The following is a 15,082-nucleotide window of genomic DNA, read 5'->3' as shown; positions in this document are numbered from 1 at the left end:
ATGCAACCAAACAGTAAAAGTTGTCCACCTGAATGTAAATAGTCGCTTATAAATGCGAAGGGAATGTCTGACCTCAGTCACCTAATGAAAACACTTTTTGTATGGTTTGGAGTAATTACAGGAAGCTGAGGGAAACTATTGGCACCCACTGAACAACAACATAAAACATGGCTAAGTAAAGCCAAACAGAAGTCCAATACAGGAGGAGAAATATGATATTCAGATAAGTTGATTTAAAGATGAGCACAGTGGGAAACATTACAGCCAAACTATGTGAAATCAAATCTCATTGAGCCACAACTTCTCTGATTTTGGAAAGTATGACAACATCTCTGTGCATCACAGTTAAATGTCTCTGGCTGAGCTACACTGAGCTTGGTATAGCTTTAGTACACAAAGTAGTATTTAGTAGTAGTAACAATCATGTAAAGCAGCCTGCTGAAATCTATAGAGTATGCAGTATTTAATACATGTTTTTACATTTGTTGATGCATTAGTAACCTTTTTAATAGGATATTACCAATAAAATTAAATATACAAAATATGTAAACTGCTAAAGGGATTTGCTAAAATAACTTTTCTAATAATTAGTTTAGTTAGTGCTGAGAGGTATGAGGGTCGCACAGAAAAGAGAGGGAACACACAAAGAGGCAACAGACACAGGTTCAGGTGAGCAGAGAGTTTAGGTTTTATTAGAATTTAAGAAAGACAAACTGTAAGATGCACAAACAGGACAGGACACGCAGGAAATTAGTAGCAGGAGCCAAGAAAAGAGATGAGGAGGCCATTTAATTTCCCGAACTTCCAACAAATGCAACACTGGTTAGTTGCTTCGACCCCCCCCCACCCACGATTACATATATTTACAAAGATATACAGAAGGTAAACGGGCTGGATGCACAATGTTTAAGCTCTGTATGCACTGAAAGTTTCACTTTTTTTTCCCCGGCTAACTTTGATATTTATTGGAAAACCATCTACAGCTGAAGCTTTGAATCAAATTATATGAGATGTCGTCTGTATTGCTACAATTTCACATCCATTGTGCATCGAACCTGTTACCTTTAATGTGTCCTCTTCTTGACATCGCAGAATACTGTAGTTTAGTCAAATATCGTGAACAGGTGAGACAGAGCACAGTGACACACTAATGACTAACCTAACAGGAGCAGAATCAACTGTGTTCTTGATCATGCTGACAAGATACGCCTATGTTATTTACAGCAAGGTCACTATGAGCTGAAGATGTTTCAAGTCACCACTAATGAGTTCAGAGATTTATGTTAAGTTGAACTGCATGGGCTGCAGAGGACAGACACAAAACTTGGAATTTTGACAGATACGAAATATAAAGGGGAGATTTCAAAGCTTTAACTCTCATCATTTTACACCTTTGAATCAATGCCACAAAGGACGCTGTTTCGAGTCACACGTGTTTTGTGTCAGTGCAAAGAAAAGAAGGAGAGAAGGTTGAGCTGAGGAAAGCTTGTGTCACGGTGGTCTTGACAAGATGTAGGAGAAACTCAAGTCTTTTATCAGTGAGTTGATGCAAATGGTCTTTTTCTCCAACTCACTGACCAACTGAAAAATGTCTTTGTCTTAACTGACCAGTAAGTAGTGTCCAGTTGTCGTAATGTGAGAAAAACACGTCAGGTGGTCACAGTTGTTCTCTATTTAAAGTCCAGACTCATTTCCAGTCTGTAATGTCTGTTATGCTGAAAAGTCTGACAAAGATGGTGGATAAAGACCCAAAGCATAGTGTTGTCATACAGGTTGATCAAAATGTCAAATGCATTTTTCTGTGTAATAGTCTTTTGGGAGATGGGATCAAATGTGTGGACGCTTCCCTTTATTCATCACTTCTTCCTTCTTTTCTAAATAGAATTTTGATTTGGACAACCAGCTCACATTAATTACTCAACAGAAAAGCATTTTTTTATTAGTTTAGTTCTGCTAAATTTGATCTCTACAAGGTTATTCAGTGTTCAAACAAAGTGAATGATATTTTCTGATTATAATTATTGCTGCATTGACCTTCACCACTTCAGTGTTGCAGCTGGTAACAATATTTAATTACTTCACATGCTGCAATGTATTTCTGAATTTCACAGTGTTTGTATTATACATTTGGTTTTATCAATCTCAGTCTGAAAAGTAATTAATTAATTAGTTCTAAATCAAAACCTTCAAAGTAGAAATACTTTCTAGTTTGAATATTGTATCTAACCCTAAATCTCTCTACTGTAGTTACTTTACACCTCTGGCCAAACTTGATAGTCAATGAGAAAACTGCTCTCGGTTTCTGACATTAGGGAGCAAACAGGCTAAGAATCAAAAATAACAGTCTGCTCCCACAACCATGTCATCATACATCAAGATATTTATCCTTAATGTGAAATAGTAACTTTAATTTTGGTACTTAAAGTATTTTTGGGGCTAGTACTTTTTTGATAAAACTTGTAGTTTTAACAGTAATTTACTGTGGTAATGAAACGTTTACTTAAGTAAATTATTTCTTTATTTCTTAAACCACTGATCTTTATGGTCAGAGGTCTATTGACCCGGATTAACCATTGCTTGATTGCATTGCAATCATCAATGACTTATATGTTAAAACTGGTGTGAATCGTCCCAAAACTTCAAATAGAGTTGTCTTAAGTGGTTTTGTTTGTTTGCAAGCAAATAAACTCAGCTTAAAAACGCAGCTGATCAAAGTAAGTGCGATACAGAATAGAGTCCAGGTTAAAATGGAGAGAGTTAAGCTTTAAGGCAGGAAGCAGGCTTTAGGTCATAACGTCTGCATGTTCACATAGTTCTTTCAAAAGCCTTCTAAATGAGTCTACAGCCAAACTGAGAGTACAGTTTAAAGACACTGCAGAGTGACAGAAAGATAGGAAGCAGAGAAAGAGGGTAGTTTTAAAAGTCAAACAAGGTAAGAAGCACAAGTTTATTGTTGCCATAAAGAAACGTCATCCCATTCCTCTCCCACACACAGTTGGGTGCTTCACAAAACAACTAGGAAACAGAAATTTGGATTTAGATGCAGAGAGTGTCTCCACATTTCCCACCCCAGCCCACTCCTCATTCCCAAACACAGCAGAGAGGAAGGCGTAGGAGCAACATTATCACCCTGGTTCAACCTGGCATGAAGAATCCTACCAGAACCCGGAGGTGGTAGGGAGGAAAAAGAAGGGGGGAAGTCAGAGCTGAAGAAAACTGCAAAGCTGAAGGGTTGGAGGCGAGGTGAGGCGAGGCATCCGTCATGCAGAAGACAAGGTTTTAGAACCATTACAAGGCATCTGGAGTTATGCCTGCCAGTCAGACAGGAGCAGAGGTAGAAGAGAAAGAGATATAAACGGTGAAAGAGAGAAAGCAAAAGAAAGCAACACAGTTTGAGAGGGGCAATTAAGTAGGGGCAAAGATGGAAATGGTCCAATGGACGGAGTAAAAACAAAAAGAGAAAGTGTTAAAGATAGAGACTGAGCAGATGTTATCAACTGTTACCACAGACCAGACACAGTTTTCTCTCCAAGCGTTTGTGCATCACTAATCAGTCAGCTGACATGTGTAAGTAGCAGGACGGCGGACAGAAAGAAAAGATATTAATAAGGTCTGAAGGTTTTTCTATGAAAGGCAAAGTTCTTGAGTAACTACGCTATAAAACAGGTTATGACCTTCACATATAACCTTCACAGTCCAGATATCGAAAAATAATATTGATTCTAAACCGACGAAACCTACAGCCCATAATTTTTGCATTATAAAGAGACGAAATATACCAATTCAAAATGGTGCCAACACTTGAGATTTACCTTTGGCGAAGAAACAATTTGCATATTGACTCAACCCCAGTAGGCAGAAAAAAAAAAAATCTTAAAAAGTGATTTTAGCTTTTATCTGATATTTAGCTAAATATTCTAATCATATACAATGCATCTACATTAGTAAGGTCACAGTGTGATGCTATTGTGACAGTGGTTGTGAATTTTTTCTAACATTATTTTAGTGTTCTGGTCTGATTTTAGAGCAAAACATTTTTGTTTAGAACACTAAAATAATGTTTTTGCTATGGTTGTTTCAGCCTAATCATGTAGTATTCAGTCTCAAAAAACCTTAGCCATTTTCCTAAGTCCACTCCAGACGGCCTTGGGTCTCACCCACCAAAACCCTAAAGACCAAAACAAACTGCATCTTGCAGAGAGAAGCAGGAGAATGAAGGATGAAGGAAGCAGGACACTTCACGCCTCCTGATTTCTTTATCAGGTTTCAAAGTGAAAATCTCATAAAAAGGTCAAAACTTACTGAATGAACCGCTTCATTCTAAAATAAAATCTAGATCGCTGTTGATGGGGTGGGGAAATGGCACAATCCCAATTCTGTTGGTTATTGGCCTGGTTTTTACAGGACACTGCTGACTTATTAAAGTTTTCCCACATATAATTTTATTGTAAATGTAAATTTTAGGATGTTGACAGTAGGGGACAGATAGAGTATAAACTCAAGATTGCTTTAGTTATTTCGCGTTAAAATAATAATGTAAATCAGGTCACAATCATAGAGGTTTCTTTTCTTCCTAAGCCAAAAATGGTTGCAAACCACTGACTAAAGCCACTTTCAGACATGCACTAGAATTCAGACATTTTCCAGACTTTCTCTGGGGTGTGTATGTGTCGATGCAAACGCCCAAGTGTGTTGCCCCTGACATTACTCGGATTTTACCCAGCCAGCTCCCGAGTGCAAAGTCTGGAGCATCTCCAACCGGGCTCATTTGTGAATAGAGGAGGTAAAACTCCGGAGAGTTCACCATGAGTGACTGGGCGTATTGATGACGTCCATTTGGTGCGACTGCCCTGTAACCAGGCAAATAGAAATACAACAACACAACAACGTCGTACTGGAAGGACAATGATATTCGGGAACTTGTGTCAGTAAGGGCAGACCTGGAAAATGTCCAACAAATACATGGAACAGCACCATATTCTGTGGTGTACGACCAGATTACAAAACCAAACACTTTCACTACCGCAGGTTTGTTTTTGCATTAGGCTCCGCCCCCTGCTCACCCTTTGCCCAATTACACGAGTATTTCTTCAGAAGCGGGAACGGGAATTATTACACGGAATATCATCCGATTTTCGCTGGGAAACTTCAGACAATGACATTCTCTGCAGTTCATGTCTGTTGGATTCTTTTTGTTGTCTAACTGAATGTGGTTCACAGACTTTGCCACTAAGTGGAGCTTGTGCACAGTTTGAAACCTTGGAGAGATGCTGTGTCTGTATCTGTAACCTTAGAGAAGAATAGTGTTACACTTAATGAAATCACCACGGAACAAACAATGGAAGGAATGCAGGTGTCAGACACATGAGAGCAGCCAGACAGCTACTGATTATTTAGTGTGAAATGTAGCATTTGTTATATGTTGAGGATTTCAACTGTGAGATTGGTGGACGACGGCTTTACCCCCTGTACCACAGTCGCACAGTCGAATTAGAAATTAAACAAAAAAAAAAAAAAAAAAGGCATCACAAAACATCTAACAATTTGTAAAACTGTTCATTAACTAAAGGAGTTAAAGGAGTTAACTGACTTTTACTTTACAAGTGAAGCTCATTCTATTAACAGCTTAATTAGGTTTGGCTGGATGAAACCATCAGACGAATGCCTGAAAGGCATGAAAAAAACAAGCTGTATTTTACATTTCCCAGCACTTTAGGGATTTACCACAAGCCAACTGCACGACAACCAGAATCTATTGTGGGCATGTGTCTTCAGGCTTCCACAAATCATAACTCTCTGGCTGCTACCATGCTGGCAGAAGCAAACAAAGTAGAGGAATAAAGCTCTGGGAGAAACACACACACATACACACTTTGCAGTACATTCTGAGAGAGCAGCTCATTATACAAATGCAAAGGAGAGACACACACACACACAAACATGGGCAAAGACACTCAAGAACGAGAGAAGCAGTACAGTACAGAGCCCACACTGAGTCAGACGTAAAGAAAGCTTTGTCACACCTGGCTGTGGAGAGAGCTGTAGTGGAAGTGATGATTATTTAGACAGGATAAAGGCAAAATGTGAAAGGGTTTTATTCTCTAATATCTTAAGGATCATGTTAATCGTTTATATTTGTTACAGTCATTTTCATAATTATTTGTTTTGAATATATTATTCAATATGTAAATGGAAATATTACATATGCTGAATCTACTATGCCACTTTGCTTTAAACTAGAAACTGTTCTGCTCATACATTCAGGCGTCAACATAAAGTATAACATGTTCAAATGTTTTGTTATCCATCGTTTCTTTTCCTGTATGCTGCTACCACAGTGATTTTCTCTGTGTTCATCTAATTAATGCAATTTTTTCCTTTCTTTAAAAGGCATTTTTGGAAGTTCTTGTAGATTTCATGCTGACAATTCAGCAACACTATTATTAAAATGTACTTCCAGCTGAAGCTCTTTCCAGACAGAGGAGGTTAGTTTCCTGATATAAACGGGTCCAGTCATCAGCTGGTGAGACTTTCTGCAAGAGGCTGAATGCCAACAACTGTCTGACAGTACATGTCGATGTGTCTCACACCAAACCTCCCTAGAGCCATAAACAGCAGCAAAGGAAAAGATGCTGATTGGTTGTTCAGGGCACTATGGCTACTGTTGCTATGTGAGCGGTGGCAGCAGCAGCAGCCTTTTCTAAACCGGGTGGTGATGGCGAACAGCCTACACCGGCCCCACATCTACATGTTCTGCCACTGCAGTCACCGGAGGATCAGAAAAAGCTGATCTAGCGCAGTTGGAAATTTGGCTCTGCCGCGAAGGGAATTAGATGGGTGGTGTCAACGCAGACACCCAGAGAGCTCAAGTGTTGCCAATGCATCTTTTGAAAATTCAGAGTTAGGTTTAGCAGAGTGCAGTTTATTCTTGTACGATCAATTTTAAAAGTTCTGACGTCATTTACATTGGTAACGCTCCCCATTCGTGAATGATGGGCAAAGTTACAACCTAACTGCATCTTTTTTGACAGAAGCCACCAATAAACTCTGATAAACATTTACATATCATAATGACGTTACAATGCAGCTTCATTTTAACTGGGATATGTAGTCAGCAGAGAATTTAGGCGGAGATTTGATGAAATCAGAGATTTCTATCTTCATGTACGGGTACATATAAACCGAGTAATTGTCATTTTTCCCTGACAACAATCTATTTGAGATTGCAATTAAATTTAGTTACTAATTCCGTGTGTGGGCTTTTTTTGTTTGACTTTTGCTTTGTTTTTATCCAGCACTTGTTTCCAGCCTCTGTCCTAGAAATGAACTGAACTTTAAAAAACAGTCTACTCAGGAGCTTCTGCAAACTACAGTGTAAAAGTAAAGCAATCTAAGAACCACCAAATGTTAGCTCTTGTAACCACAACAAATTATTACAGACTACTTTACTTTCATGCTTTAATTTGTCTCCTTTAATGCTTGTATCAGTCAACAAATGAAGCTTTAGATACAATAATTATAAGGCGTTTTATTTTATTACATCCAGGCTTGCAGAACTACTGACTGTCTGAAAACATATACTTGTCATTTTGCCCACGAACAAGAAGTTTGCTTGTGAAGTTTCAAACTTCACTTTTTACTCCTGAAGAATTAATGTAGGGTTCTTTGTAAATTTTCAGTTTTTAGGTGTCCTGCCACATATCTCACTGTTATTTTTGGGGCCACCCAAAAGTGCAAAACTAACATCATTGAAATAATTTGTTGCTCCAAAGTGGCTCTAAAGAACAATAATCTCTTTTTGTATAGCACTTGTATGTCAAAAACAGCTCACAAAACATAACTAACTAAAGATTGATAAAGAAGTCTCTTAGAAATAATTATATAAAATTTCAAAAAAGAAACTATTAACAGATGTAAAAATACTTGCTTTGGGGCCAAGACAGCAAAATATAAGTGACCTGCTCAAAACCAGATTGGTGAGAACATAAACTTAATATCATTCACTCTGGTTGATAGAGGTGCATTGTTGGCTTCAATGTCATTTCTCTGTATATATGTAAAAATAAAACACAATTTATTCTATCACATCTCATGTTAACCAGATTAGAATATCTGAATGTATGTGGCTTGTTTTCCGAAAGATACAGGTTGTGTAAGCTTGTCTACGTTTCTGGTCTATAGACTGGCGGTAACGTGTTGCGGGCTGTGTACTGTACTTACCCCATTCCACTCCACGCTCATACTCACTTCCTCGCCACCGTCTGGCCCGCTCTCGTACTTCACTGTATCAGAAGTCAAACTCTCACGGCTTCGCTGCTTCTCACGGGCCTCTGGCTCGCTCAGGACTTCAGCCACGCGCTGCTTGTGCACGTTATCCAAACCCTGATAAACACACAAACACACACACACACACAATAAATGCAAATTATAAATCAAATTAAAGCAAAAGCTGAGCGTCTCAGCGCCTCTGCAGCTTGTGTGCTCTATCACACAGACAGACACTGCGCAGATGACGGGATCTAGCATAAATTCACCGAGGCAAGAAAAGCCTAAGCTACAGACTTATTCCACGTGCTGCACTGGATACAGGCCCTGGCTGACACCTTACAGGAACAGGAACTAATCCAACAAAACCTACTGCAAAAGCAAATAGGACACAATGTATTCTGCCAGACATTACAGAGCAGAAAAAACAAACCCACCCTGCAAACCCTGTCGTTTACCGCTGAAAATGATGTCTGTTCTTTGGTCCCACTCTCCTACATTTACAGGGAGGCATTTTTGCCTTTAATACTGCAGCAGTCAAAAAAAAAGAAAAGGGTCCAATATCTAACAATGTAAAATTATTCATTTTCAAATTTCTATTCATCTAAGGATTAATATCGTGTGGTTACTAAGCGTTTTCTGGGTACTACTAGGCATATTTGTACCTTTAGGCACAAGCAGGCCAGCTGTTCCATATCAAATCATTTGGCCTTAAGCTAATGAAGGTTGCTGTGAGCATAGAGGGCCAAGAGGTTTTGTCTGTTTTTATGCTTATCGATGCATTGTCATTTAAAAAAATAAATAAAACAATATATATTTCTTATAACAAATGCCTACTTGAAAAAACAAATATAAGGGGGCTATCTTCAAGAAGTAGCTGGTGTAACAATTACCCTGTGAATAAATGATTTAAGAATGGGAAAGGACTGACCAGCAGGACAACTAATGTTTCAATGCTTAGTAATTTCTCTCCTCCTTACTTGTATCTTTAAAAGCAAAATAAAGTTTTATGCAGGGTATTATTTGTTGAAATGCTAAAATGTTGTGACGTCAGACTTCTGTCTATCACAGAATTGCAGCCCCCCCGAGGGTTTAATTTCAACCCTAATATTACAGCAGAATGCACATTTTCTACCTTTAATCCGTCTGAAATGCTCTACTAACTCATTTCATACGAGTATTGGAACCAGCAACCCTGTCATGCTCTCCCTGCAGATTTCACACCCACAGTCACATCTAAAACCCAGCTTGGAATCCTGCGGTATTAGTCACACCATTATGAGACCACACCTGCTTTCTGGAACGCATGGCAGCTTCCTCCAGAGTCTCTGCTGCCTCGAACTTGCCCTGCCGCCTGTAGAGGGCACCCAGGTTCTTCAGGGTGGTGGTCACTGTGGGGCTGTAAAAACAAGAAATATCTCATCACAGATCCAGGCTACTATGAAGGAAGAGAGGAATAGTGACAAATTATTAATTTAATAAAAAAAAAAAAATTCTACTGCACAAATGTTTTTATCTTCCTTTTCCTGTTTCTGTTTTCTTTGTATTGTCTTGTATCATGTTGGTATAAGACTGGGGCTTCTTGACCTCAGATACATTTGTTATGTTTTTTGGTTTTATGCTGTTTTATTTTGTATTATGAATACAAAATCAATAAAAACAAAAATGATAGTCACCCCCACTGATGTAATACCACCCAGCTGCAAACAATCATACCTATCAACTTTACAAGCTTTGTACCAGCCTCCATATTCTCCAAACGGTGAGCCGTCCTTCTGCTTCCCCTGTAAGACAAATCCATGTTCAGCAACTTACAAAAAGGTTTTAAAAGAATCAACTTGCACTTACATTTTACAATTAAGTATTAGTGAAGAGATCAAACCCACAAACGAAAATATGAAATTTCTGATGCATTTAAAAAGCTAAATTATCCCATTTCTAAACTGTGACCTTAAATACTAAGCAAGAAAACTCAAAGGAATTTCAGTGGTAGGGTTATAGTTGTTAAACCGTGAAAAAACTGAGGTCCTAGTTGGAAACATCTGGTACTCACACCAGCAACAACAGCAAATGGTATTTTACTGAGTCTTGAACTGCTAATCCAGCTCTTTGCAAAGTCAATCATTCTTATTCCAGGTAAAATAAGACCAAAAATATTAAATGCTGCTGTCAGTGTTACTGTAGAAGAATTATGTTGCCTGTGCTTGTGAGACATTTCTTTGTCCTGACTTCAGTACACATTATTAAATTAGTATTCTACTTTATTTCACTAGTATAAATCTATAAATGAAAATACCGGAATTATACAAGTTGGAAGCGACAAACAGCATTTGAAAAAAACTGTTGCAGACATTCACCTTGCTTTGTTCCTCTCTCTCCTCAGCGTGCATCCAGATGGGTTTGTTCTCGTCTGCAGAGAAAAAAAAAAAAAATCCTCAAATACAGAAACAAATAAGTCAGCTGTCATAAACATTGATTCAGAAAAACAGGGACAGAAAAGAAAAGGTCAGTGTTGTAAACAACTACCAAAATGACAGCAGTCTGAAAATATGAGCCTTTACATAAGACACTGAAAACAGCAGGGATTGTGAAAGACGCATGCTATTTTTTGTTCTTGTTGTAGTTACTGTAAGTCAATATAAATGAGAGGATAATGGCTGCAATGCAAAAGTGGTAGTGCACATCATACCATCAACAGAGCCGAACTCTCTCTCATGAGCACGGGTGAGGATTTCTTTATACAGAGTCTCAGCCTGCTTGAACTTGCCCTGCTTCAGGTAACAAGATGCCTAAAGAATGAAACAAAAGCAAAAAACACACCAAACGCTCAGAAGGGTGCTGGAAAGTTTAGAGCTTGTCCTACATATTAAACCCACATAGGTACAAAGGGACAGAAGTATTACCATCTACTGCAGCATATAGGATTTTGACATAGAACCATGAATAATCATTGTCGGAAGAGAAATTATTCACATTAGCCTTCCAGCCAAATGCAAAGTAGTTGTTCCTTATCTAAATAACTAGTCACACAAGGATGGGTAACAATAACATTTGGCAATGGACCTGCAGCAACAGGTGCCGTTGCTTGCAGAGGTAATGTCAATTCACACAGATGTTTTAAAGATTCTTTTTTAAAATTCGACTTCTGCTGTGACATGAAATTTTGCAGCGCTGGCTCCTAAAAAAAATATACTGGCAGTGCTGACCTTTTGGGAAAACAAATGGCTAAAGAGTACGAAAGAAAACGTTAACGCAGCTACGTGTGTTTCACTCCCAGCTTTTATATAACCGAATATTCAGTGGATTACAGATATGGCATAGTGAGCCATATCGCATGTGTCTTGAATAAACTGATGGAACTATTACTAACATTAGTGGCCAAGCTAATTGCTGTAGAGTTAATTTTTATGCTTCAATGGTAACTTTGCAACTAAAAGGGGATCTGGACATTTTAATGTTACTTTTCAATTTCTATAAGTTGCTGGCCAACATACAGTATGAAACATCTTACTTAGCACTGGGTAAACAGCATTTACCAGGTTGTTCTTGGTCTTTGCCACATTGGGGTCGTCGGGGCCCAGTTTGGTCTGGTAGATCTCCAGCGCTCTCATGTAGTAGTACTCCACCTCATCATACTTGCCCTGGTTTTGACACAGCAGGGCCAGATTGTTCAGCTGCTTGGCGACATCGGGGTGATCCTTCCCCAGCACCTGGACCAGAAGAGAGAAAAAAAAAAAAAGGAGGGGAGCACAACACAAAGAACAGAAAATTATCACCAGCCTGTAGCCTGATCCTGTGTTTTCTATTGTAAATAATCCAAATGTGTGGTAAAACTCGCGGCGGCTGTAGCTCAGTTGATAAGGCAGTTGACCATGGACCACAGGGTCAGTGGTTCAATCCCCGCTCCTGGCTAGAAGTCGAAGTGTCCTTGGGCAAGACACTGAACCCCAAGTTGCTCCTGGTGGGTCAGGTGAGCATGGCAGCCACGGCCATCGGTGTGTGTGAGTGTGTGTGTGAATGGGAAGCAACATTGTAAAGCGCTATATAAGCGACTATTGACCATTTTCCAAAACTGCTTTATTTACAATATATATACATCCAGTATACGGTCAATATCTCTTTACCATACTTCTATTAGACTTCATGATGACTTGTCAACATGAACAAAGATTTTAAAGCCTCAAGTCTAGTTATGAACTTTGAATTTCCAGGAAAACAATTATGTTACCTTTTTTCTGACACTGATGTCTAACAGAACAAATAGAAGATTACCTCAAATGTACACAAACCTGGCATAAAGATGTGGCAGTTTAATTTAAGCCACCACAAAGGAATTAACAAGCATTCTTCAACTCAACCTGCTTTGTAAACTACATACACTATTTGACTGATAAAGAATTTTGTCCTGAACTATTGACTTGATAAAACATATAAATCTATTTGGATATAAAAGCGGTGAATGTTTTTCCTGTAGCCTTTAGAGCCAAGTGTAGCAGGTGTGAAAATATAGAATGATCACTATGTGCCTAGACCTAGACTGAGAAATGCAGTGAGGGTTTATTGGAGTTTGACTGAGCAACACGGAGGAGATCAGAAAGAGATGGAAAGACCCAAAATGCACAATAGAGAAGAAAAAGATGTGGAAGAGGGAGGAATAAGAGAACATAGGATAAAGTCAGAGACAGGCTGCTGCTCACTAAGAAAATAATGCATTTACAACCTTAGGGGGAATTTAGAGGACACAGCAAGACAGAAAACTGCACAGGTCAATACTGTACGTTAAATGTTAAAACTAACCATAAACTCTGTAGCTGGCCATGTTTTGCTTTGACCAATTTATTGGCTAAAGTTTCATGCAAAATACTGTCAGCAGGTCTGAGATCAAACCTGTATCCGAGCAGTGCTACCTGAAGGATCCCCCCGTCCTGTTCTCCCATGCATTTTCCTCTGCACTTTGAAATGTTGTACAGTTCACTGACTAGTCTGATGTTTTACCAGAAATATTTACTGAATGATTTTTTAACAATTTAGGAATTTGATTCTATGTGTGGCCCAATGAGACATGTGCACATTTCAAATCAACAGGACGAATATAAATGGGCCAATATGTCATTGACACCATGTAACAAAATGACCAGGTAAAAATATAACACCTTAGGTATTTTCTAAATGAATCATATTTTCAACAATCCCCATACAGACACTAAAACTAACTGTTCAACCAGGTTTAGCTTGTTCATCTGCGCTTGACCCACATTCTTGTCCAAAAACGGACTAAAAAAAAGACAACACACACACTACACCACTATGTGGCATCTTTCTTTAATCTTAAGCACTTGGTTGTAAAGTTGCTTAATCCCTATCTGCCTCAAATCCCTATAGTGTTTTAACGTGCTCGTGCACACGCAGTTGAAGTCACTTCCCTCTGACTCCTATAAAAAGAACAAGGTATTAAGATATTAAGGTTAACTGTTCAACCAAGTGCTAAAGGTCAAGAAACACAAGCTTGAAACTGACAGATTATCTTTGGACATTCATTTTTGATTTGAGTGTGTGTTTGGGGGTTGATGAAAATATGATTAACTTAGAAAATGACAAAATTTATTCTTTAAGTGAAAATTCCCTTGATTTACTGAAAGATGGCACCACAATTATGTTAATGTAGATATCGGGTCAGTACTCCAATTACTCATTCGTATAAGTCATACTTGATTATACAAGTTCAATATTAGAGATTAGATCAACACTGTTCTGTGCAGAATAAAAGCACAGAGAGACAACATATTGTTTTTTGTATTCAATCAAGATGTTCTGATAAGACATTTATTTATTTTCCACTCAAACTAAACTGACAGCTTCAGTAGCATCTTATTAATTGATTCCCTTCTTTTCAACTGTCAGGGATGCTAACCAAACTCAGTTAGAAGAGGAGTGTTCCTGAGGAACTATATCATCCACAGCTACCTTGAACCGCCACACCTGAGGAAAACTGAGTGACAAACTGTGAAGCCTAAAGTGAAGACTTCATTACTGGAGTTCCAGTAGCTTAAAAAAAATTAAATAGCTAATCTTAACCAAAGCTGCATCTGTTTCTCAGAGGGGGGAGAAGGAGAGCTACTGGAGCCAAGGACACACAAAAAAGTGTTTAATTTACTTTAGCATTGCTGAGCAGCAGCTTTGTTAGCACCAAACTACAGGTGAAACTTGATAATGTTGGTGAGGAAAAACTGTTTCCTCACACCACACCACAAGTAAACTAGCAGACTGAGGTGTCTTGGAAGGGATTGTGCTTCATATCGCTGCTTTTAACGCCACTGACTAATGGGAGCTACTTTGACCGAAACCAATAATGTTTTGTATTTGACTGCCTTATTTCCAATGAGAAAAAGCACTTTGTCTAAACAAGAAGTTGAAACCTAACTTACTACCAATTCTAAATTTGTCATGGTGTTTGATGACCTTTGACCCACCTTTTCTCTTATCTCCAGAGCTCTTTTGCACAGAGGCTCTGCTTCCTTGTACTTTCCTCTCTTTCCATACAGGACAGCCAGGTTATTGAGGGTGGCAGCAACCTGAGAGGGACACACACACTTATTATTCCAAAATATTTTTCCGACATCGATCAACTTCAATCATGTACTAAGCAGCGTCTGTGCAACCACCACAGCAGCACAGTGCCATTGATCTGGTGAGTAAGTAATCGACGAGTAAGAAGAGGGCGTGTGGAAAAAAACAAAGTGATTATGGTGCGTGTAATTTGATTGCAATCAGATGTAATGTGAATGTGAGGTAGACTGGAGGTCACCTTTTATCTCTG

At 38.7% G+C, this 15,082-nt stretch overlaps 1 protein-coding gene across 10 annotated transcripts in view; it reads right to left on the bottom strand.

Moving 5' to 3' along the window:
• klc1a (kinesin light chain 1a) overlaps positions 1 to 15,082 on the bottom strand; it is a 41,738-nt gene that overhangs the window by 9,061 nt on the left and 17,595 nt on the right. For 5 of the 10 annotated variants that reach the window (XM_067479043.1, XM_067479040.1, XM_067479045.1 and 2 more), the window contains exons 7-13: positions 14,736 to 14,837; positions 11,802 to 11,975; positions 10,955 to 11,054; positions 10,623 to 10,675; positions 9,982 to 10,049; positions 9,556 to 9,664; positions 8,221 to 8,382 (exon numbers count right to left, since the gene is read on the bottom strand). In XM_067479043.1, the coding sequence (XP_067335144.1) occupies positions 8,221 to 8,382; positions 9,556 to 9,664; positions 9,982 to 10,049; positions 10,623 to 10,675; positions 10,955 to 11,054; positions 11,802 to 11,975; positions 14,736 to 14,837 (768 nt within the window). The other 5 variants (XM_067479044.1, XM_067479046.1, XM_067479047.1 and 2 more) reach the window with 4 other exon arrangements.

Source organism: Channa argus, chromosome 16, assembly GCF_033026475.1.
Source record: "Channa argus isolate prfri chromosome 16, Channa argus male v1.0, whole genome shotgun sequence".
Classification (NCBI taxonomy): Eukaryota; Metazoa; Chordata; class Actinopteri; order Anabantiformes; family Channidae; genus Channa; species Channa argus.
Note: the sequence above shows the minus strand (reverse complement) of the source record. Positions and strands in the feature narration are given on the sequence as shown.